Source organism: Antechinus flavipes, chromosome 1, assembly GCF_016432865.1.
Source record: "Antechinus flavipes isolate AdamAnt ecotype Samford, QLD, Australia chromosome 1, AdamAnt_v2, whole genome shotgun sequence".
In the NCBI taxonomy this organism is placed as follows: Eukaryota; Metazoa; Chordata; class Mammalia; order Dasyuromorphia; family Dasyuridae; genus Antechinus; species Antechinus flavipes.
The window spans coordinates 661,538,514-661,563,629 of NC_067398.1; the positions used below are offsets into that span (position 1 = coordinate 661,538,514).

General features: G+C 42.2%; 1 protein-coding gene across 3 annotated transcripts; it reads right to left on the reverse strand.

Moving 5' to 3' along the window:
• Positions 1-1,372: 1,372 nt before the first annotated feature.
• CREB3L3 (cAMP responsive element binding protein 3 like 3) lies at positions 1,373-12,610 on the reverse strand. 3 transcript variants are annotated; one of them, XM_051971931.1, is made up of 10 exons: positions 12,469-12,610; positions 11,263-11,397; positions 10,687-10,978; positions 10,120-10,229; positions 9,337-9,465; positions 7,967-8,073; positions 6,257-6,325; positions 4,406-4,490; positions 2,995-3,091; positions 1,373-2,376 (listed from the first exon to the last, which is right to left on the reverse strand). In XM_051971931.1, the coding sequence occupies exons 1-10, from the start codon at positions 12,577-12,579 to the stop codon at positions 2,108-2,110; spliced, it is 1,404 nt and encodes a 467-aa protein (XP_051827891.1). In that variant the 5' UTR covers positions 12,580-12,610; the 3' UTR covers positions 1,373-2,107. The 3 variants fall into 3 exon arrangements, with proteins under 3 accessions (XP_051827891.1, XP_051827890.1, XP_051827892.1); XM_051971930.1 differs by having other exon boundaries at positions 9,337-9,468; positions 12,469-12,609; XM_051971932.1 differs by lacking the exon at positions 11,263-11,397 and having other exon boundaries at positions 9,337-9,468; positions 12,469-12,607.
• Positions 12,611-25,116: the final 12,506 nt, after the last annotated feature.

The window sequence follows — 25,116 nt, forward strand, 5'->3', positions numbered from 1 at the left end:
CTGAGTTTTGAAGGAAAGAAGGGACTCTTAAGGTGGCAGGGAGGAGGGGTAGCCAGCTGGTGTAAAGGCTCTGAGGTGAGAGTGTTGTGTAGAAGAAACGGCAGGAAAGTTAGAGGATGATTGACTTCATTACATCACTGGTTTCATCTCCCCCACTGATTTCATGGAACATGTTAAAGGAGCTCTGAATCTAGCTACAGGTCCCAGATTACAATCCTGCCTGTGTCACTACTTGCATTGTTTGGAAAAGTCATTGCTCTTCTTGTGACTTTAGTTTCCTCATCCATGAATGAGGGGGTCGGACTAAACATACTAAATGACCTCTTATGGTCTATTCTAGCTATTCAGATACTGCGATCCACAGGGTCTCTTCCATAAGCTCCAAGTATCCTGTATTTATTCTACTTGTTGTCTTTTTCCCTTCCTCACTTTCTTCCTCTAATCCCCCAGATTTTTCATACCAGCAAGAAAGCCTGAATACTAATAGGGAAACAGCTGCTGAGGAGTCTCCATGGAGGCCCTTAAACCTTGGCCAGGTATACTACCCTGACTAGGGACCAGGCAAGGGATGTTTGAATTTCTGGAATTCTTCCTGTTGCCCCGGGCCCCAGTATTGCCTCAGCAAGAAAGGGGAGGTTTGAATTGGAGGAGGGAGAAACTGGAGCCTACTGGATTAGAGTTAGGAGATTTGGCCATATTCGGGCTCTGTTAACTTTGGGAATAATTGTTAATTTCTTTAGGCCTCTTTCTCCTCTAAAATGAAAGGACTTGGAAGATTCTTCTTTCTTTTGAACAATAGACCTGTTCTTTCCCCGATTATATTCACTTAAAACCATAGGATTTAGATCTGGTCCCAACTTATCTGTCCTTTTATAGTCACAAATATGATGTGTGATATGGGAAAGTAATCTAATCTCTCAAGGCTGTCGATTTAAAATTTGAGGATTAGCGCAGACAAACCCTAAACTTCCAGTTTGATAGAATAGGACTGGATTCCAAACCTCAGGCTTGGCTAGCAGCACTGCTGCTCTCCAAGGTCCTGAAACCTTCTCTGCATGGATATTCTCTGGTGTCCTTGCAGTCTCCCTTTCACACAGCATCAGTGGAAGTGTTGTTTGGTTTGCCTGTGGCAAGCAAACGAAGGGGATCACACAGAGGAAGAGAGTATGAGAACATGCCAAGATGGCCAAACAGGCGCAGTCCAGAGAGTAGTTTTGCCACAGCTAAGCAAGCCTCACTGGAGTCATGAGGAAAGGGGAAGACTCTGCCTTGGATTCATAGAACACTCTTCCCCAGTAACATCTCTGACTTCAGATCCCACCCTGCATGAACCATGCTGCTCATTCCTCACCAAACCCAGAAACATTCCAGCTGCTTTCTGCCAAAATACTTTATTAAAAGATCACTTCAGCTTACAAAATCCCACTCTCCTGGGAATTGGGAGAGAAAGGAAGGCATCCCCATGGCTAGAGCCCATGAGATCCCCTCAAAGGCAGAACTTGGGAAATGAGGGAGCCTTTAAGATCCAAGATTTGCCCCATTCACTTTTGAGAGCTCTGGAATTATCTTTCTCAGGGATGCCAGGACATGTACCTTAGCCTGGTCATGGGGACAGATTTGTTCCTGGGGATATATTGTTGGTAGCAATATATGTCTTTATAAAATTTACACTGAACTGGGACTCAGGAGATCTGGTTCTGGTCCATGTCCTGACCAGGTCCCAGACTCTCTGGATGACCTTAAGTGAGTTCCTGCCCCACCTTTGGGCATCAGTGTTCTCACATGCAGAATCAGGACTGACCTGATCTTTAAGGTTCCTTCCATTTTTTATATCCTTTGTGAGTCTGTGTATGTTTCAGTCTTTGTCTAATAGCTTCTCAGGCAGAAGCAGAGAAGATATGAAGGGAGGTAGGGGGTGACCACCTCATTTGGCCTGGGTCCAGCCCAGGGTGGTAGGGTGTAGCTTACTTTCAAGAGAAGAGCAGGGACCTGCCCCATATTGGACCACTCCACTTAAAGCTGGGGGAGCTGAAACTCCCCCACAACACTGTAGGAATAGTACGGCCTAGTCTCTGGGTGGAACGGGGTCTCCACGGGGAGGGGCCTCTCAGAGCTCCTCCTCGGCCTCTAACAATCCTGCAGCCTTAGTGTGGCTGGGCTCCATCCTGTCCAAGAGGGCCACTGACGTAGGCTCTGGTGTCTGGGCCGGCGTCCCATTGCCTGGCGTGGCAGCATCAGACAGAGGCCTTGGGCTGCTGGGTTCCTGGGGATACCGGCTCCAGCGACTTGGGGCTCGGGGTCCTAGCTCCTCCCTGCCTGGGACTGGAGCGTGGAACACCCGGGAGGCAGCATCAGCGTTCAGTGATCTGGAGAATACTGGGAGCAAGAAGAGGGCAGTCAGGGAAGAGAGTTGGCAGAGGTGGCAAACTGCAGGGTCCCTGGGACCCCGCAGAAACCAGTGCAAAGCCCTAGAAGCTCATCTTCATTCCTGGTTTTGGAATCTTTTTTCCTGCCCCCAACCTTCAGCAAGTCACTTAACTGTGGTGCCCATCAGTTTTCTCATCTATAAAATGGGGCTAATACTCTTATCCCAGAGTTCCTGTGAGGTTTTTCAAGATACTTGCTATAAATTAAGTTCTATAGAGATACACTTTTAATATTTTTTCTGAATACTTTTAGTAGTTAATAATTTAGCTAGGTGGCACAGTGGTGAGAATGCTGGGCTTAGATCTGGGCTAGGAAGATCTGAATTAAAATCCAGCCACATACATTTTCTAGCTGTATGACCCTGGACAAGTTACAACCTCAGTTTTCTTGACTGTAAGAAGAGTATAACAGCACCTGTCTCTCAGGATTTTTGTGTGGACCAAATGAGATGTTATTTGTAGAGTACTTAGCACAATGCCAATCTTAGCTCCTGCTGCTCTTAATTCTCAGTAGGGTCATGTGCTCAAAGGAAAATCAGGGAAGGAAAGGGGAATCCACTGGACCTACCTCTGACTGGCATAAAGTCTCCAGGTGCCTCAGTTTTGTTGGGGGCGAAAGGACTGATGGAAGGGAAGATGATTAGGGCAAAAGACAGCAGCAGGACCTGAGATGGGAAGAACAAAGGTCATGGACACCAAGGCTCCCATCCCATAGCTCCAGAACTGACTTCCAAAGTGGGAAAAGCCCAGCCCTCCCCTGCCTGATGGTCAGCTGTGTGCTGATGACAGAGGTCCTGTTCACCCTCTGATTCCCCTTTCTGGTCTCTCATCTGTGCAGTGGAAAGAGCCCTGGATTTGTTCCTCTCTGTCATCTCTGGCAGTCCACATCTCTGGCTTCAGGCTCTTCAACTTGGCAACTGTATCATTTCTAAGCTCCCTTCCTGCTCTAACCATATTAAATTCAATCCAATACTCATTTAAGCAATGCTTTCTATGAGCCCTGACATTTCTGTGTCTCAAAAGCCCCAGAAAATTGTACATTCCTTCAAAGCAATAATGATAGCTAGCATTTGTATTGTACTTTGGGGAGGGCAAAGCAATTTATCTGTCATCTCACCTGATCTTCACAACAACCTTGCTAGTAGGATCCCCATATTACAGATGGAGGCTGAGGCTGTTAAGTTATTGTTAAGTGACTAGCCCAAAGTCACACAGCTTGAGGAGGGAGTTAAACTCAAGTGATCTTGACTCCCTGTCCAACACTGCTTCCACTGTGCCACCTCAAAGACAGATGGTTTTTTCCTTTGTATTCCCAGCTTTGACATTCTGCCTTCTAGGTCCTATCCAGCTTTGGTATTACCTGTTTTAGGCCCTGAGATTCTTGTTCAGGGGTCTCTCTCAGCTCCTTTCCAGCTATGACATTCTGTTTTCTGCCTTGAGATGCCTTCTGGCTTTGGTGCACTTAAGTTCTAAAGTTCTTCCAGTTCTAACATTGTGTTGTCTGCCCTGAGATACCGTCTGGCTTTGGTGCTCTTACGTTCTGAGGTTCCTCCCAGCTCTGACATTCTGTTTTCTGTGATCTCTGATTCTCATCTTATGATCTCAGAAGTTAATCAGATCTTTCCTCCACTTTCTTCATTCTGAGTTATTGAGTCTCAAATGGACCTGTGGAGTTCTGTGGGAGTTATTCTTCTGCCCTTTCAGGTAGAATTTAAGTCTAATTGAAATCTAGGATGGTGCTTCTTTTTGCCTTTGTTCCCCAGCACCTGGCAAAATGCCTGAACATAGAGAGCAATTTAACAAATGTTTGTTGGATTGCATTGGAGTTAAAAGTCTGAAACAAAGTCATTGTCCCTTGTACCCTCTGCCTCTTTCTTCAGGCACAGCTTAGGGGACAGCTTTCTGGCATTTTACTGTTCAGGTTAGGGATTCCTAGAACAAGTAACCAAAAAAGGTTTGGGAGGGGAGAAGGAACATACCGCTATACAGGTGCCGGTCTGGGCTGATTTGCTGGTCGTCTGAACCATGAGGGCCTGGAGTTTCCTTAGTTGCTCCATGAGAGACCTAGAAGAAAAGGGTACAAGGAAAAATCTAATGAAGCTAGAGCCCAGATTTAGGTGTGTCAAGCCCAGGCAGCTCTCATTTCTGCCTCCTATACTTTGATCAATGTTCTTCCCTACCTCTCCCAAATTTCCCCCCTTCCCAATCCCATCCGTTAGGGTCCAGTTAAGTCCCTGCTTTCTCCAAGAAATCTTCCCAGAATATCACCTTTCCTAAGCACTGGCGAGCTATCTCTCTCTGTCTCTCTGTCTCTGTATGTGTTTGTCTCTGTCTCTACCCCGCTTCCCCCATTCCTATAACTCTGGCTTAATTCCATGGCACCATAATATGTAACAGAAAAAACATTGATGTTGCATACAGAAAAGCTGAATTCAAGACTTGGCTATAAGCTGTGTGACCTTGGGCAAGCCATTTTCTCTGAGTCTCTATTTCTTTTTGTGTAAAATAGGACCTGAATGTATACACTAAATATCTTCCAGGGCTGTCTTAAAGGCCTGAATCTCGCCAATCACTTCACAGACTTTTAGGACAGAAGAGCTCTTAGAAATCAAGTCTAATATATTTTAACATATTTAACATGTATTGGACTACTTGCTGTCTAGGGGAGGGGATGGGAGGAAGGAGCAGAAAATCTGAAACACAAGCCTATGCAAGTGTCAATGTTGGAAAATTACCCATGCATTTGTTTTGTAAATAAAAAGCTTTAATAAAAAAAAAAAAAAAGAAATCAAGTCTATCCCCTCCTTTCCTCCACTTCCTAGAGAGAAACCAAGGCCCAAAGATGGAAAGAAATACATGGCAAAGAGGTGACAGAGCTAGACTTGGAATCTGAACTCCTAGGGTCTTGCTTCCAAACCCCAGTGGCAGACTTCTGTTTTGTGGGGGTTCCTCCCATGGACACATTTTGCAGCCTTTTCCAATTACATTGACCAATTTTCCAATTAGATTGAGTCACTATGAATTGACCTGAGCAGAACATTTTATCCCCGGGTAGCCAACTGTGTGCTGAAGAGCCTTTCTGAGGTCAGCTACCCTTTGGTCCTGGGATGACAGACACCCAGCAGGTTATACACATGAGCTATGGTCTCCTTGTTTTATGGATCAGTCTTGTCTCCCCAGCTAAATTCTTAACTCCTTGGTGGCAGGGGCCAGCTTTCAGCTGTATCCCTAAATTCCCTTGACTTCTCAGGATCCTAAGCATGTTGTAGGCTTCAGGCAACTCTTTGAATTGCATTTGAAGCCCTGGTAGGAGGAATTAGTTCACTACTCTTTTATTGAACACCCCTTTCTCCCAGGGATGTTCTAAAGGAACCAACCCAGGTCCAGCCCTCAAAGACCTTACAATCCAGGTGGTGAGACAAGACACAAATACACCAAAAGTTTAAAAGAAGTAGGAAAAAAGTTCCAAACACATGGTTGGGTGGGCTCAGTGCCAAATGAAGGAAGAAGAGAAAACTACTGGTGATCAGAGAAGAGAGTAGTGGTAGTGGGGAGAATCTGGGAAGATTTTCTGAAGAAAATGGAACTTGACCTGACCCTTGAGGGATGAGGAAGGGAGAGCATTCCTGAGGAGAGGAGACAGCAATGAAGCTGGTGGATGAACAGACTGGGACAAAGGGGAGGGGGGAAATGTGGCTGTACAGTTGGGATCAAAGTTGGGCTGTGAAGGGCCTTGCTCTTTGGTGAGGCTCTGGGGCTAACAGGGCTGGGCTGCCGCCCTTCCCCTCCCTGTATCTGTTGGTACGGGAGGAAGGAGTGTTCAGACTTACAAGTTTTGTTTCTCCAAGTGTAAGACCTTCCTCTGAAGCTCCTGGTTCTGGGCTGTGCACTTCGACATGCTGCAAGAATAGGAAATACATCAAAATATTTACAAAAGCACTTTTTTGATATATCAAAAATAGAAATCCATTCATTAGAGAATGGTTGAACAACTAGTGGTATATAAATGTAGTGGAATGTTACTGTGATGAGAAAGATTTATATGAATTAATATAGGATGAAATCAGCAGAGCCAAGAAAATAACATATTAACTTACAAAAATATAAATCGAAAAAATAACAACATAACAAAAAATCAAAAGTAAAAGTAACAAAATTATAAAGATCCAATGGGACTTGAATGACAAAGAATTAAAAAAACACTTCCAATCTACCCCCTTTATAAGAGAGGGCAGGTTCACGGGTGTTACAAATTAGACTTTTTAAAAATTTCAATGTAGCCATCAGTTGTGCTGACTTTTTTTCCCTTGTCTAAAAATAGTATTGATTATATACATTGATTCTTTGGGAGGGAAGGGAACAGAACATATGGGATACTCTGGTATTGTAAGAAACAGAAAATATCAATAAAAATGTATTGAAAGAAAAAAATGCAAGAAGACTGGAAAATAGGAAGGAGGTAGCCTATGAAGAGAAGTTGGTATTTGCTCCTAGAGATAGTAGGAAGCCACTTCTTTTTTTTTGAATAATGAAGTAGCAACAATCAGAATGAGGCTTTAGGAAGATCACTTTGGCAGCAACATGGAGAATAGATTTAAGACATTTGAGACAGTCATATTAGGAGACTATTTCAATAGGGCAAATCTAAGATAATAAGAGTCAAAACAAGAGTGGTGACCCTATGAAAAGAAAGAAGGGGATGAATGCAGGAGATGTTGCAGAAGTAGAAACAACTAGATGGGACTGCTGATTGGAAACTTGAAGGGAGATAAGAAAATGTAGATACATTGAATTTGAGATATATATAGATATAGATAGATATAGATATAGATATATGTAGGGATGTCTGGCAGACATTTGATGATGTGGGACTGGATTAGGGCTCGATATGTAAATTTGGAAGTCATTGTAACAGACTTAATAAAACCCTTGCCATTTCCAGAAGAGGATGTAGAGGAAGGAGTGTCCTAAAGAAAAGCTTTGAGGGATATTCCTGGCCGTTAGGGACCAAAGGATAAATGATCTGTTCCCCTAAATTTATTCTTCTTTAGGCTAAACATCTTTAATTCCTTCAGTGGGCCTTTCTCCCTGTCTTTTGCTCTTTTTTAGCTCCCTCCTCAAAGGATCTCTTGTCTTGCTTGGCTCAGGCTTTCTTAGGAACCAAGGAGAATGAGAGAAATGAGAATGTGGAGCCAGGGTGAAATGAAACCCAGCACCGAGTCAGAGCATCTAGGTTCTCATTCTGGTTCTGCCACTGACAGCCCTTTGTGGACAAATCACTTGCCTCCTTCGCATCTCAGTTTCCTTCTGCAGCAAATGAAAGGATTGCACCAGATGAATACTATGCTCCCTTTCAAAATATATAATTATGCTACTCATTTATTGTATATGATCATGGGCAAGGCCTTCCTCTTCCTGGGCCTTAATTCCTTCATCTGTCAGATGAGGGCAACAATCCCTGACATCCCTTCTCATCAGGGACATTGTGAGAAATAAGTTTACTCCTAGCACACAGAACAGATATCAGGGAAGTTCATTACCAGAGCTCCAGCCCATCGATGTATTCTTTCTTTTTTTTCCGGCTCTCTTGTGCTGATTGCTTATTTCTTATTTTCCTTCGGATCTTCTTAAGCACTCGTTCTTCATACTGCCGGAAAAAAATATGGAGGAGTCAAGGGGGCAATCTGTGATCCTGACAGCCCAAGTCCCCACTGTCCCAAGCTCCTGATCCTCAGAATCCCAGCCTCCCTACCTCTCATGTTATCTGCCAAGAGGTTCTTGGAATCCTAGAATCCTTATTTTTATTTTTAAGATATCATAAAAGTGCTTTTAAAAGTATTTTGGTACATTCCCTATTTTTGCAACATGTCAAAATCTTCTGGCCCTTTGACTTCAGGTCCCATTATTTTTTTATCTCCTCTATTTGATCTCTTTGGTTAGAAGGAACTCTGTACAAGACCAATGTACAAGATAATGTTTTGTTGATTTGCTATGTCTGGGAACCTGTCTCCTATACCTGCTGGCCTGGCCCCCAAAGGGATGGGTATATCTAAGATGATAAGAGCTAACCACCTGCCTACAGGGAACAGTTGGCTCTCTGGTAGTACAAAAGCATAACTGGCATGTGGTGGGGCAACTGGAAGACTCTCCATCAAACTGTCTCCTCCTAGGTCACCTGAAATCCCTCCATTTACTAATTTATTCCCCATCTTAAACAGTCCTCCTGGGAGGAGTAACATTAAACATCTAATTCTGTGGCATGACATGATTTGTCACATTAATTTTTCTTTGAGCATACCACAGTAATAGTGAGGAGAATAACTCACATTTCTGGATTATCTAAAAGTTTACAGCTCATTTTTCCTTATAACACTCCTCTGAGGTCTATAGTGCTATCCCCATTTTACAGATGAGAAAAGTGAGGCTGTAACAACTTAACAAACTATGTTCAGGGCCACATGAATAACAAGTATCAGAACTGGGGTTCAGAACCATTCAGGTCCCATAATTCCATGTATAAGATTCCAAGATAATCTGTAAAGTTGTCTCTAGAATTAAGATGTCATGCAGTGGGATATTTGTGAAAAATGAATTAAATAAACTGAGCATCAGGCTGACAATAGAGGAGTTCTGGATTTTAGTCCCCACAATTACTAGCCACGTGACTTTGATCAAGTCACTTCAGCTGACTTTAAGGCTCCTCATTTACATGGGAGCAATGATGTTCACATCAGGGATCTCACAGACTTAGGAGGAAAGCTATCCATAAACTTGAAAGGTCTGTGCATAGAGCGCTGGGTTGTTCTCCCTGGTCACGGTGGACAGGTGATGGTGAGAGATCTTCTGAAGGTGAGCATAGGAGGTTCAGAGTGGCTGCTTCCTTGAGAGCTGGATGATGGAGGGGGCTCACCTTGGTGAGGGGCAGCTGTGTGGGCAAAGTGATGCCCTCCTTGGCAAGCAGCTTCTTCTCATCCTCAGTCAGCACCAATTCCTGGCTCTGCCCGATGCTGGGCCGCTGCACACTTGGAGAGCCCTGCTGCTGCTGCGGGCAGACCCAAAGTCTCAGAGGACAGTCAGGGATCAGGACCATCCCCCAAAGCTGCTTATGCAGAGCCCAAGCTGGCAAGGGAGACTGAGGGGGAGGAGGGAGGGAGCAGATGGGCTCCATGCCAGTGAGGCTGAAGGTTCAGGGTCAAAGGGAGTGGCTGAACATGGTGGAAAGAGCCCTGACCTAGGAGGCAGGAGGCCTGGGTTCAAGTCCCATCTCTGCCACTGACTGGGTCCGCTGTGTAGCCTTCGCCTCTGAACCTCGGATGGCCCACCTGCCAAGAGGACCTTGTCATGATGGAGAAAGCACCAGTTTAAGGCTTTCCTCCACCTCTGGCTCCTCATTCCCCTCCTCTGGACCTTGACTTCCTATTTGGCGGATGAGAGGGTGCATCTAATCTCCAACGTCCTTTCTAGCTCTTTGCATGATCCCTAAGATACTTTTAACCCTGACTTTCTGTGACCCACTGAGATCTAGATATAGACAAGAACATCCGAGGGCTGTGGACAACAGCCAGGACAACGAGACCAATCTGGGAGCAAGACTCGGGGATGGGACTGGAGGTCCTGGGTGGGAAGTTACCGGGAGACAAAGCATGACGGGGAAGTAGGGGACAGTTCAGGAGCATGGGAAGAAGAAGCTCACCAGGTCTGCATTACTGGACAGGAGCAAATCCTTGACTGTGAGGATACAGGATGGACTCGAACCTGTCAGGTCGGGGCTCTCTTGGAAGATGCCGTCTGGGTTCCACATTTCTGCCCCATGTAAACAGGGCAAGAAAAGATATTTCTTAGGGTTATTTCTTGCTATCGGGTGTCTTCATGCCAGCTCAGAGCCAGGGATCACCTCCAAGAGCCCATTCTCCCATAGGAGGAGGAACAGGGACTTCTATCCTTTCCTCTGGCTCCTAGCCCAGAGACCGCTTTCATCTTGGTTTTGTTCCTAGCCCTCTTAAAGGTGTCCTCTCTTCTACCATTCTTTCCTAACCAAATATTCTTCTCCTCCTCCCCCCCCCCCATCCACATAGTCAAATTATCCTTTTCTTGTCTTGCTCTTGTCTCTCCCATAGCACATATGGATAGGTTTGAATTTAATTCTTGAGTCCCCTATTCCCTATTTTTAATCCTTATCAATAAATTTAGTGAAAAACCTTCCAGGGAGGAGAAACTCTGATAAGATTGGATAAAGATCCTTGTCACTGTCAGAACTCACCCAGATCTATGGACACAGATGACTCTAGCTGTTGGGCTCTTGGCCCTTCAGGTCCAATGGAGCCAGGGCAGGGGCCACCATGACAATAGGAGGGCAGAGAAGCCTTTTGTTGGCCATCAGGGCTGGTTCCAGCCTGAAAACACTGTGGACTGTCCTGAGGCTCGGAGGGCAGATCTTCAGAGATCCCACTGTCACTAGCAGCTGGTGACCAGATCGGTGAGCTGGAGATAGAGTCCCCACCTCCTAAGATGGAGCTAAGGAACTTGTCTGATTCTGGAGCCAACTGGGTTTGCTGGAGACCAAATGAGGAGAAAAATATAAGTGAAGAAGACTTGGAGCTGGGGGGGGGGGGTGGGGAGTGATGAACAGGCATTCTACTCCCCCCTCCTAGAACTGTGGTTAGGAATGGATTACTGAGGGGCTTGGGCAGGACAGTAAGAAAAGCCCTCCAAGATTCCTTTTAGTTCTAGATCCATGTATAAATTCTCTTTGGGATTCTAGAGATCTGGCTTTGCTCCTTATTCAACTGGAAGGAGGCCTTCCTTCCAAGAGCTTGTGGGGTTGGGAGGAACTCACTTTGTCCTCAGCATGGGCACAGTCAGAGTCCCCCAGCTCCATGAGCCACAAGACCCCATCCTGTGGGTCAAAGAGAAGGTCTAGAAGCTCCAGGCTATCAACGGACCCCATGGGGCAAGAAGAGGCCATCTGGAACTAAGAGGGAAAAAAAATATTAAGGCATTTCCCCTCAGGGGACTGAACCAGACACAGCTTTCCTCAAAGAGGTGAGGCTGATTGTTACCCACATCATGGAGAACCCTTTGCCTCCACCATACTGAGCTCCCACTTTTAGTTCCTACTCATCTCATTAGAGAAAGGCAGTGTGAGCAGAGTTCAGGGCTTGGAGCCAGGAAGGGCTAGATTCAGATCCCACTCCTGGTACCTAGTAAAAACTGTGTGATCACAATCAAGTATCTTTTCCTAAAATAAGAATGCTAATACTTCTAGTATCTTCACAAGAATATACTAAGACTCCAAGGAGGGCGGTAAAAGTATCACTTATTCTGTCTTTTTCCATCTCTTCTTCTCCTCCCTCCTTTCTCTTCTTCCCCCCTTTCTTCTCTCTGTGTCTCTCCCTCTCTTTTTCTTTCCCTCTCTCTCTGTCTCTCTCTATTTCTCCTCCTCTCTTCTCTTTTTGTTTCTATTGAATGAAAGCAATAGCCTTTTATTTTAGCCTTTTCTACAAGCTTAACTGCATATTTTGCCAAGTGTTGTGGGCACCTATTCGTATGTCCTAAGCTTCCAGGGAGGAAGAATAAGTGGTTGGGAGAGAAGGTAGCCAGGGAGAGCAGGATGGATAAATATTCATCCTATTTTTGTCCTTGCCAGAAATTCACTTATCCAATTTTGGGCAAGTATTGAGCCCGAGTTTCCCCATCCATATAACGAGGAGGAGATTGACATAGAAAATTTTCAAATCTCCTACCAGCTCCAGCTTTAATAAACTGTTTCAAGGTGCCTCCCAACTCTTACCATTTTTGTATCCCTGCTCTACCACTGGCCCAAGACTCCTTCCTCCAGGCTGCCTCCTGTCCCTGTGACAGCTACTTCCTGGCCCTAAATCCCAGAGAACTCCCATCCAAAGTAGCTTACTGTCTTTAAAGCCAGAAGGATCCTTAGTGTAATCCACTGCCTAATACAGAAGGGAGAGCTGAGGCCTAGAGAGGTTGGGACTTCCAGCTGCTCCCACTTCCCCAATCTCTTGCATCTTCCAGCCCTCCTCACCTTTTCTGAGGCTAAATCCCCATTCAGCAGGGGATGTTCAGGAAAGTTTTCTTCTTCCTTTCCCCACACTGGGGGAAATTTTGGATCACAATTCCCCGAACCACCAGGCATCGAATCCCTCCCCTAGTTTGCTTGCCAAAGCCCAGCTGGCTCAACTTTATGACAACACTTCCACTCTGGTGAGAGCTAAAAAATACCCAGAGAGAGCAGAAATCCCACCCCTGGGGACTAATTGGTAGGGGTGGGAGGATTGGGGTAAGGGACAGGAAAAAGGACCAATCCTGAGTCCACCCCTCCTCCCAGGTGTGTTTAGAGGAGGCGGGGTGACTGTTATCTAAATGTTTTGTGCTTTTCCAGTCCAAAGTGGGCAAAGCTCAAAGTCTCCAGCTCCTCAGGTCTGCCATGACCTTTCCCCTACTTAGCAAGAATTCTTCCCTTCCACTAAATGGCCTTGGCACCCTGAAACCCAGTCCTCCCCAGACCTCCAGTTTCCAGGACCGAGCCCTTCCCACCCTCTCTAGACACCTGTTGTCCATTGCCGGAGAATCATCACCACTCCCAGCTCTCCTCTGTCTCAACCTGTATAAATCTTGATCGTATTTCACAAATCAGCTCACATGCCCTTCTCTTCCAGGAAGCCTTCCCTGTTTCTCTCATCTATCATAGGGTTTTCTCTTCTCCTCAGAGCCCCTATCATATTTTTGGACACTTCCTAACACTACTTCATAATGTACTCTTACAGATTATCAGAACTTGCAGGACTTTATAGCATGGAATATCAGTGCTTGAGGAACATTAGAACATAACTTGTAGAAATAATAATATTGTTATTTAGTCATTTTGGATTTTTTTGTGATCCCCATTTGGGGTTTTCTTAGAAAAGAGAGTAGAGTGATTTCCCATTTCCTTCTCTAGCCCATTTTACAGATGAGAAAACTGAGGCAAACAGGCTTAAGTAACTTGCCCAGGGTCACACAGCTAGGTCATATCTGGAGGCAGATTTGAACTAAGATCTTGGGAAGTTTGAATCCAGCAATATCCATGGCACCACCTACTACTTTGTATGACAACTTTGAGTGAAAGGAATATGAGGAGACAGTTAGATGGTCTTCTAGTACAAATTTTCTTTTACAAATAAAGTCTTGAGAGAGGTGAATTTTAAATTCCTTAAAGGAAAACTGAGAACAGAAAGGATGGTTTAACTGGATTACAGTATTTGGTAAAGGGAATAATATCCAAGGAGACTGGAAAGATGGGTTTGGACCAAGTTAGAGCTTTAAAATCCCAAATAGAGGATCTGTTCCTGGAGAGAAGAGGAAGCCAATGGAATTGACTGGTAGCAGTGTGTGATGAAGAGACATGAGGCAGAGGGACCAGTCAGGTTATAATAAACTATTAAAGAGAAAGCATGAACTAAGATGGTAGCTGTGGGAAGAGAAAAAGGGATCAGATAATAGGAATGCTGCGAAGGCAGAAAACGGGGACATTTGGAAGAACAGAAGATTTAGGGAGAAAGATAATGAGTTTAGTTTAAAATATACTGAGTTTAAGATATCTATGGAAAACATAATTTGAAATTTCCAGTGGACAGTTGGTGATAGGGGAACTTAAAACTCAGGTGAGAGACTAGAACTGGATATATAGATCTGCACAGAAATGAGAGCTGATAGTAACAGAGACAGAGACAGACAGAGAGCGGGAGACAGAGACAGAGAAAGACAGAGAAAGAGTCAGACAGAGAGAAAGAAAAGGAATAGAAAAGGGGTTCTTAACCTTTTTTGTGTCGTGGACCCCTCTGGCAGTCTGGTGAAGTCTATGAACTCGGCAAAATATTTTTTAAAACTCCTAATTGATTCAAAGGATTCACAATTAAAAATGCTATTTACCTTCTGAGAAAGAACTTATGAACTCTGAGTATAGATCAAAATATGCTTTAAAAACTTTGTTTTTCTTGATCATTTTGAGGGGGAAACATTAAAATATTTCATCATCAAATGAAATAAAATAAAATTCATAATTGAAGGAAATGCCAAATTTCTCTTAGAGGCTAGGAGTGAAGAGGAGAGCTAGGGATGCAATATCAGCAGAGGGGAGCTATATCTCTGTGTGGACTAATAGATAGAACAAGTATGAAAGAAAGAAGTTCCAAGATGAAGAGTTTGTTTGCTATGTAACAGAAATTCCAGAGGGCATAGTAGAAGGGATGGGAAAAATTGGATTGGGACATGGGTGTGGGATGGGGATGAGGGAACATGAAGAGGAGACAGGGAAATGTTCTCCTAAATAGGTGCTGATTAATTATTGGAGAGATCTATTCATCCATTTCTCTATCCATCTATCTATCTGTGTTCAGAAATAAAAGTGGGGACAGTAAGAGCAAGATGCTAAAGTTTAAGAGAAAAGTTTGAAGTGGAAGCTTGAATGAGGAGGATTTTTTCCTAAAAGACATATAATATGTACATTTATGTATTTTAAAAATAAAAGCTTTAATTTCTATTGATCAGCACAATATTCAGGTATTTGGTGGTAAAGATACAAACAAAACTAATAGAATGAAAACTAGACAAAACTGAAAAAAAAAGTTATTTTAAGTAATTGTACTTATAAACTTATATTGTAACTTATAAACATATATTAATTATTTAAAGAGACAAAAACTTTACATATTCACAAAGTAGCCACAAAGATCTCTTCAGTGTGTGGCTGGGCTTTTGTTGCAGCTGTTTATTTTAGCTGCATGATTATAGTGAGTGTGTTCATGTTTCTCCTGACTGCTTTTTAAAAATTCTACATCACTTCATGCATGTCCTTTCTAGACTTTTTTGAGTTTTTCCATATTTATTGCAATAATATTTGATGACATAAATTATACCATTTTTCCCACCATACATCTCTTCAACCCCTACTCATTTACTACTGAATGAAGCTCTGACTTGGTCCATTTGTTATGTGCTCCAAGCCTTCTCTCAATTTTTCCACACTGTCACACACACAGACCCACTCAGTTGAGTATTTTCTCTTTTGCTGATGTATCAGGGAATCTATCCTATAGATCATGTGTAAGAATGGATCTACGTGTGCTCCCTTGCAACAGGCCACAAACTCTTCAGGTTGGTCCCTGGGTCGTTTTATTGAAGAGGGGTATGGGGAAGAGAGAGACTTGTGTCAGTCAAAGAAGATTATCAACTGATCCAAGAAAAGATGCCCATCTTTTGTGAGCTTTGAGGAATGAGAGTTGCTGGTCCTTTTTCAGGGCTTTTTTGAGACACAGGCAGAACCAGCTCCCTTCAGACTTCTCAGCAGGAGAGGAAGGATTTCTCTCTAGCTTTCCTTCTTCATTAGCAGCTATGGCAACCAAAAGCATGTGATAGTGAAAACACGTACTTGCCTGGCCAAGCCTTAGACTGGACCTTCAATTGCTGCCTTTCTCTTTGTATTGTTTATTTTCCTAAAGATAAGTGACTGAACAGCAATTCTGAGATGGATACTTTCAACCTTGGAGGCAAGCTTGTATATGCATGAGATCAGGAGTTCTTAGGTGCTGACTGGCTCCAGGATGGAGATGGAACTAGAGACTGTAAGAAAAGCCTAACTCCCACTCCAGATATTAGACTCCTCTAGGACTGAACAGCTTGGGCCTAGAACTGGAGTCCTTTGTGGGAATATTGCACCCCATGGTAGATCAGGAATAACACTGAAAAAATTGAGACAATCCCCATGAACTCCCTCATTTCCTCTTCCTTTCATCTCAAAACCTCCTGACATCAATATCTTTTTTCTTTTCTGAAGAATTGTCCCTTCTCCTTGCTAAAGCAAAGCCCTTTTCACATGTACCCTTGATATGTGTGCCTTTGTTATCATTCCCTCTCCAGTATTTGTCCCCATAGTCATTCTCCTCTCTAATATTTAATTTTTCTCCATCAAGTGGTTTTTTTCTCTGTAGCCAGTAATCCCACCTATTTCACCTTTTTGAAAAGTCACTAGATACTACCATCACCTTATGCTATTATCTTATAGCCCTCAAGCCTCTCTCAGTAAATACCAGCTCCTGGGAAAGGCAGTTGCATCCATAGTCTTCCTTTTCTCTTCTCTCATTTCTCAGTCCTTTGTGATCTGTTTTCCAACCTTGTCACTCCACTGAATCTGCTCTCTCCAAGTTACCAAGTGTCTCCCAGTTACCAAATCAAATATCTTTTTCTCACTCTTCATCCTTCATGACCTCACTGTATGTTTGATTAGCCTTTTCTCCTGAGTGATCTCTCCTCTAGAAGGTTTTTTGTGACACTGTTCTCTCCTGGTTCCCCATCACATTTCTGATCACTTGTCAGTCTTTTTTTGTATGAGGGTATGATTGTCAATATGTCCTGTCCTCTAACTGTGGATGTGCCCCAAGATTCTGTACTGGAACCTCTTCTCTGTTTATATGCTTTTTTTGGGGGGGGGTTACCTTATCAACACCTATGGATTTAAATATTTTCTCTATGCAAGTGATTCTCAAATGTATATATCCAGTCCCAGTGTTTCTTTTGATCACCAAATGCCTATCAGATATTTCAAATTAGAAGTCCCAGAAACATCTCAAACTCTGCATCTCAAAAATCATCATCTTTTCTCCTAAAACTACTCCTCTTCCAGACTTCTATAGTCTGTCAAGGGCACTAACATTTTTCTAGTCACTAGGACGTTCTTGGCTCCTTACACTGGCTTTATGCAACAATCGGTGGTTAAAGCTTCTAATTTTTATGTTCAAAATTTCTTTCACAGCCATTTCTATATTCATATTCCCATCACGCTTATTTAGAACCTCATTACCTCTTGCCTCAGCTATTGTAATAACTTCCATTTAATTTTTGTTTATTTTTCTTAATTACATGTAAACCAAAATTGTTAACATTTTAAAAAATTTTTATTTTATATTCCATCCCTCTTTCCCTCCCTCTTTTCTTCTCTTCCTGAGAAAGCAAGCAACTTTATGTAAATTATTCACATGCAATCCTGCAAAACATTTTCATATTAGCCATATTGAAAAAGAAAGCATAGACTAAGAAAAACAAGAATAATAAAATGTGTTAAAAGTGTGCTTCAATCTGCACTCATTTCTGGAAATGGATAGTGGTTTTCATCATAAATCCTTTGTATTTCTGAGAATGGCTAAATCATTTATAATTGATTATTATACAATATTGCTGTTACTATGTTCAGTGTTCCTCCGATTTTGCTTACTTCACTTTACATCAGTTCATGTAAGCCTTTCCAGGTTTATCTGAAACCTGCTTGTCATTTCTTATAGCACATTAATATTCTATCACAATCATATACCACAACTTGTTGAACCATTCCTGATTGATGAATATCCCCTCAATTTCTAATTCTTTGCCATCACAAAAAGAAAAGCTATTGCAATAACTTCCTAATTGGTCTTCTTGCTCTGATTTTCCCTCTCTGCCAAAGAGCACTTAGCTAAAGCTGGAGTCTGATGGTGTCATTTGATTACTCGATAAACTTCATTGGCTCCAGGTTTCCTCAAGGGTCAGATACAGACCTCTGTTTTGTACTCAAAACCATTCACAGCCTGGCCCTGACCTACCTTCTACCTCATTACACCTTCCTTCCCTTCATAATTTCTACAATTCAGTCAAACAGGTCATTTTCTTCATACTGCATTCTCCTCTCTCCATATCTTTACATGGGATTTTCCCATGCTTGGAATGCACTCTTTCCTCATCTCTACCTTTAGAATTCCTATTTTCCTTCAAAGTTCTGCTCAGGCATCACCTTCTATATGAAGTCTTTTGGGATCTTCCCAGCAGCTGTCCTCTTCCCTTTTCAAAATTAATTATTTTGTATCTGTTTTGTACAAACATGTATTAAAGGGTCTGTTTTTTGTTTGTTCCACACACCCAGCATAAGACCTGATACATAGTAGGCACTTAATAAGTACTTGTTTAAGATAATAGTTATGTTGATATAGGTAGACTTTTTCCTTTTGTCAATAGTATCATTAGAGTATAAACATAGTTGGGAGATAACTGGATCAAAGACAATAAAAAAAATTTTTGGGACTCCTAATTCTGTTCATTGCTTTCCAAAAAGACTGAACCAATTCTCAGCTATCCTGGCAGTATATTGTTATTATTTTTATAATTATTATATGTGGTGTGATGTTCTCTTCTTTTATATAATATATGATCATTCTCTGGGAGCAGGTTTCTTGGGGAGGTTTTCTGGAGGCAGCCTTAGTTTCAGTTCAAAGTAATAATCACTTCAACTGCAGCCAGGAGTTAAAATCCAGTCCTTTATTGTGTCCTTCAAAGTCTTGAGCTTTGGAATGCACTCTTCCCCCTAGAGCCCTAGATCCTCTGAATGTCTCCAGCCAGCACAAAGGTGGAATATGGAATGACTCTGTCTCCGCTTCCAAGAGTGGGCTTCTGTTCCTGGCCCTGAGAGCTTCTTGTTTATATGCTGTACACTGAATACACACCAATCATTATATCACTGGGAAACCATTATTTGTTGTAGGATTAAATCAGTTCTAAACTAGATTTAAACACTGTTTCCTTAATTCAAGGTACTTAGTACCTTGTTTCAAGTTCTGGCCCATAACATCTCCTTGTAGGATCAGATCAATCATACTGAACCATGCTAAATTAGATAATTATTGTCTCTATCAACTCTAATGACTTAACACTTTGTAAGGATTCCAACAATTATATTTGCTTTTCCTATCTGGAGTGAGATATTTAAAGATATAGAAAGCAAGAGGAAGATTCCAATCCAATTCAATTTAACAATCACTTAACTATCCTATGTTAGAGAAACAAAGGTGAAGGTGAAAGAAGGTTGAAAAGATATGTAGAAACTACATTTTGAAGGGTCTTAAATGGCAGGCCAAACTCCTAGTTTGTATTTCTTCCTTTCACAGGTTTCTTAACCTGGGGTCCATGAACCTATTTTTCATCCAAATATTTCTATAATTGTATTTCCATTGTAATCTTCTGTGTTTTATTTGATGCATTTAAAAGATATTATTCTGAGAAGTGGGCCATGAGCTTTACTCAAGTGCCAGAGATCTCTATAACAAAAAATGTTGGGAATTCTTATCATAGATGGTAGCTAGCCATTGTCTATTGATTTAGGGAATTGTGTCAAGAATGAGAATAATAATAATGATTAACTCTTACTAATATGGCTTCTTATTTGATTCAGCATCCCCAAGTTCTTCTTCTATGGGGGCACTGTGCCTAATGCTGAAAAGCAGGAACAAAAGTGAAACAGTTCTTGTCTCCAAAGAGCTTACATTCAACTGAGAAAAAAATTATATATATGTATATATATATATGTGTGTGTGTGTGTGTGTGTGTGTATACATATATACGTATATATATGTATACACACATACCTATATTATATATATATATATATATATATATAGAGAGAGAGAGAGAGAGAGAGAGAGAGAGAGAGAGAGAGAGATACAAAATATACGTAGTGTAATTTGAGAGAGAAGGAGGGGGCACTACCCAGAAGGGCAATCAGGAAACTCCTCTTAGAGGGGGTGATACTGGAGTTGAACCTTGAAGGGGATAGTGAGCAGCCACAAGAGCTGAATATGAGAGGAGGGAAAACTTTCTAGATCTGGATTCTGTGTGTCTGAAGCCCAGAGAAAGAGACTGGAACATTGTGTAGGGGGAATGACAGGTAGGCTAGCACATAAGATTTTCTTTTTTTCCTTTTTTTTTTTTTAGTTTATTTATTTTTAATACACATTGTTTTATGAATTATGTTGGGAGAGAAAAATCAGAGCAAAAGGAAAAATCATGGGAGAAATTTAAAAAAAAAAAAAACAGAGAAAAGAAGTAAACAGCATGTGCTGATTTACATTCAGTCTCCTTAGTTCTTTTTCTAGATGCAGATGGCATTTTCTGTCCAAAGTTTATTGGGATTGCTTTGGATCCTGAACCACTGAGAAGAGCCAAGCCTTTCATCGCACATTCTTGCTGTTATTGGATATGATGCATCAGTTCATGTAAATCTTTCTAGGCTTTCTAAAATCAGCTTCTTCATCATTTTTTAGAGAACGATAATATTCCATTATCTTAATGTACTGCAGCTTGTTCAGCCATTCCCCAACTGATGAGCATCCACTCCCTTTCCAGTTCTTTGCTTCCAACAAAAGGCACATAGATTTTCATCAGCCTGGGAGAAAGTGGGAGCTAGACAGTGAGGGGGCTCAACACCCCTTCGGCAAGCCAGCCGCTCAGCTTAGTGTAGAAAATACAAATACAAGCAAAAGGATCAAGAACTTCTCCAGGAATTTACATTCCAATAAGAGAAGAAAGCTGAAGGCAGCTGGGAGGAGAGAGAAGGAATGGGGCCTGATGGAGAAAGTTCAGAGAATCAGGGATGAAGCATGGAGAGGCAGGAAACACTGTTGGCTTGGGTACCTGAAAATGGAGATTCTACAAGAACCAGTCAAAAAGGAAGGGTCGTCAGGGTGGAGTGAAGGTCCAGGGGAAGGAGGCCTCGTGCATAGAAGATGAAGGGCTTGAAGATGATCCTACTTAGGGGCAGCTAGGTGGCGCAGTAGATAGAGCTACAGCTCTGAAGTCAGGAGGTCCTGAGTTCAAATTTGACTTTAGACACTTAACACTTCCTAACTGTGTGATCCTAAGCAAGTCATTTAACCTTGATTGCTTCAGCAAGGAAAAAAAAAAAAAAAAGATGATCCTATTTAATAGAATCCCTATGAAATGAGTATTGTGTGGTTATTCTTGTTTTCAAATGGGAAACTGAGGCTCAGAAAGGTTAATTGATTTTGTCCACGATCATATAGCTAGTAAATACTATAGCTGTATTCAAACTCAGCCTCCTGATGGCTCAGAGAAGGATGAGACTCACTTAACTGAAGCTGAGCTTTTTGTGCTGAGAAGAGCTAATAAGATATTATAGCACATTTACCTGGGGAACAGGTGGAGGAGGGGGGTGGGGAAAGCAATAGCTTCTCAGGAAAGGCATGATGCAATATTACTCCATTGTGCCCCAAGATGACTTCACAGTGTTATGATGTAACATAACCCTTTGAGTCCATCACCCTATTGTCTCATGATCCTATGAAGGCAACCAGGTGTGTTTGAGTATTGCTACACAATATGGACTTCCTGCAGGGGTGTCCTGCCTCTGCCTGTGGATATGACTCAGAGGCTTACTTTGGGGGCTGCTGTAGGTTCTAGTGCCGTGTTCTTATTTTGTATATGAGGACTGGCAAAGCTGGGATTTAAGCCCAGGCCTTCTGGGACTTCTGACCTTTTCAGTACAAAATATTGTGGGACAATCCCTGGAAAAGTGTCATAAATACCTCTGGTAAAAGGAAGACCAGCCCCCTGCAGAACCCTGTTCCCTCTGAGCAGCAGGAGGGCTTTCTTTTTCAGAGCCAGCAGTTTCCCTGTAACTTTCACCCCTTTCTCCTAGTTTTGCTGTGGAGGCCAGGCAAGATAAGCCTAATCTTTCCTGCACATGACATGTCTTCAGATAAGGATGGCTCTCATGACTCCTGCCTAGCTCTTCCTGGTCTCCGGACTTTAAACATCCTCTTTTCTGTCAAACACTGTCACTTAATACCTTTCCATGTCTTGGTAGATCACCTGACCTTTCCGTGCCTTGGTTTCTTCATCTAAGAAAGGAGGAAACTGCACCTTTAAGGCTCTTTTCAAGTCCCATGATCTAGAATTAACATTAAATAGAGAATTCTTGTTCAGATGGGACTGGTTAACCATTGAGGTCCCTACTTAGGCCAAATTCCTATCATCATCTAGGAGAATATAAATATTTAAAAGGAAAAGTCAGCATTTAAGCCTTAAGAATGATGCTCTAATAAGTGAAAGGTCAGATTGCTAGAGGGAGTTGTTTTAGGGGAAGAGAGCTTCTCCTACGAGTGGGTCTTCTCCTCTTTGTACTGAAAGCTAAAAGAGCTGAGAAAAGTGAATAGGATCTTGAAATTTCCAATAACAGTCAGAATAAGCAGAAGATAAACAGGGGCACGCTAGCACTGAATGATTTTTGAGTACATATTATGAATTAAATAAATCAACTAATTCTGTGTCTAAAAGATGAACAAGAGTTATTAGAGAAGAAGGGAATTTGGGGACCACATGTTCCAAAAAGGTGGTAGTGACCATTTATAGACTAGATATGGTATTGTTGAGGTATGAGACACCCTAACAGCATTTGGGGATCCCAGGTCGGTGTCATAGGTTACATCAATACCACTCAATACTAAGGGGATACTTTATAGGATTAGACAAAATGATAACAAAATTCATATGGAGAAATAAAAGTTCAAGAATATTGAGGGAAATAATGGCTGGGGAAAAGCATATATGAAAGGGATTTGGTATTATCAGATCCTCATATTACAAAATATTAATTATCACAACCTCGTACTGGATTTAAAAAATAAGAAATTAGATCAGTGGAAGAGATTCAGTAAGCAAGCCTAGAAATATGTGCAGAGCAGCGTCATGTTTAATAAATACAAAAACACAGACTACTAGGGAATTCTGTATTAGAAAACATTTGGGAAAATAGGGGGAAAAAATTAGTGGAAAATAAGTTTAGGCCAGGCACCATATGGTGGTGTATTTTAGCCAGAGAAAAGTCTATCCTTACATACTTAATTTTATCTTTTCAGCTTTTAAAGTTCTTAACAATCTGGCCCCTTCCTGCCTTGCCAGGATTCTTACTCTTTATTCCCCTCCATTCATTCACTTTAAGATCCTACAACACTAGCTTCTTGCCATTCCTCACACCCAAAACATACTATCTTCTGACTTAAAGTCTCCCTTTCCTACAAGCTGCCCCTCCTGTCTCCAGGATTCAGTTCATATCTTACCCTCTGCAGGAGGCCTTTCCTGGTCCCCTTTTCCTTCCCTTTCCTCCCTCCCCCCTTCCTTTTGTCTGGCAGGATCTCCAATGTACTCCATCTAGAGCTTGTATGTACCTAGTGATTTCATGCTGCTTCCCCCATTAGACTGTGAGCTCTTTCAGGGCTTTCTTTTTGTCCCGGAACATAGTGCAGTTATACACTTGTGGTTTAGTCCTGTCTGACTCTCCCTGATTCCATTGCGGGGTTTTCTTGGCAGTGATACTGGACCGTTGGCCATTTCCTCCTCCAGCTCATTTTACAGATGAAGAAACTGAAGTGAACAAGGTAAAGTGACTTGCCTAGTCGGTGAGACCCCATTTCACCATAGTTCTTTCTGACTCCTGCGATCTCACATCAAGGTATACTCTGGCACTAGATCACTGCCTTAACTGACTGACTATTTTTTGGTCTGCATCTGTAATTTTATGAGGCATTCTCAGTGTAGCAATTTCCTCTTTTGATGCAAATTGGAAAATTCTCTGTAACTTAAAAGTCTCAGAGACTAGAATCTTGAGAGCTAAAGTGACTTGCTATGGCAGGAAGAACCTCATATAAGCCATGTTCTCCCTGTCCCCAGGGATCTCTCCATGATATCTCACACATACAGGGCATGTATATGTTTGGATGTAAATGTGCATACATATATCTGTATATTTATGCCATGAACATGAATTTCAAATGGATCCAAAACATGATCATTTAAAATCACATCATAATAGAGAAAAATCTTCACAACTGTGGGTAGAAAGAGGAGTTAGGGGTTATAGAATTAGAGGAATATAAAAGACAAATCTGACACAATGAAACCAAAAAAGTTTCTTGCCTTTGCTTCACAAGTGTCTTAAACATGAAAACAAAGTACGTACCCATTTAATGTGTTTTCAGGCAAGATTGAATGAGAAAGTGTCAGTTAACTAGTATCGAATTACTTACAATGTACCAAGCACTGTGCAAAGCCCAGAGATAATTGTTGCTAATTTTCCAGCTCCCCTTGAGCGGCAGCCTGGTATACTAGGAATGCCTCAATTGAAATCCTTACTCTGATGTCTACTGGCTGCAAGACCTTGAACAAATAACTTCCCCTCTTGGAACCTCAGTTTCCTCATCTGTAAGATGGTAGGAATAATATTTGACCTATGAGTTTCACAGAGTTGTTGTGCAGAAAGTGCTTTGTAGACCATAAAGTGCTATAGCAATTTATATAGGGCTCGCCCGGGATTGATAGTGCTCCATAAAGATGTATTGATTGCTTTGTTCTTCTCTTTCCCTTAAGAGATTATAGAATCCTAGAATCTCAGCACTAGAAGAGACTTCAGAATGCAACTAATTGAACCATTTCTGGGCAGGAGTGCCCTGAACAACATCCCTGAGAAATGTAGTCCTTCAGTGTCTGAAGAACTCCAGAGATTAGACAATCTCTCATTAAAGACTAAAGCCATTCATTCCACTTTTTGAACTTGTAATTGGATGGAACAGGAAGCTTGTAGAGCTAGGGGAATCTTTATTCCTCTTCTAGACCGCTCCTATGGAGCTGGAGCTTGAGAAAGAAGGACTTAGCTGAGGCACCTCAGTCCCTCGGGTCTGGCATGGAGGGCTTCTGGGGAAGCCAATTGCTTTCTTCCTGGTCCAAGAGAGGGTGACTAAGAAGCCTTGTGACTGGGGTGTGGTGTCATAGCTCAAGGGGGACCCAGGGGAAGGAAGGAGGGTGACTGATCTGCTTGTTATGC

Bases quoted from the DNA above. Each gene is read 5' to 3' on its own strand.
- CREB3L3 (XM_051971930.1), bottom strand. From the start codon at position 12,579: ATGCCTGGTGGTTCGGGGAATTGTGATCCAAAATTTCCCCCAGTGTGG. The intron at 6,326-7,966 runs GTAATGAACTTC...CTATTCTTGCAG, and splicing joins ATCGATGGGCTGGAGCTCTG to CATGTCGAAGTGCACAGCCC. The intron at 3,092-4,405 runs GTATGTTCCTTC...TTCCCATCTCAG, and splicing joins AGACCGGCACCTGTATAGCG to GTCCTGCTGCTGTCTTTTGC.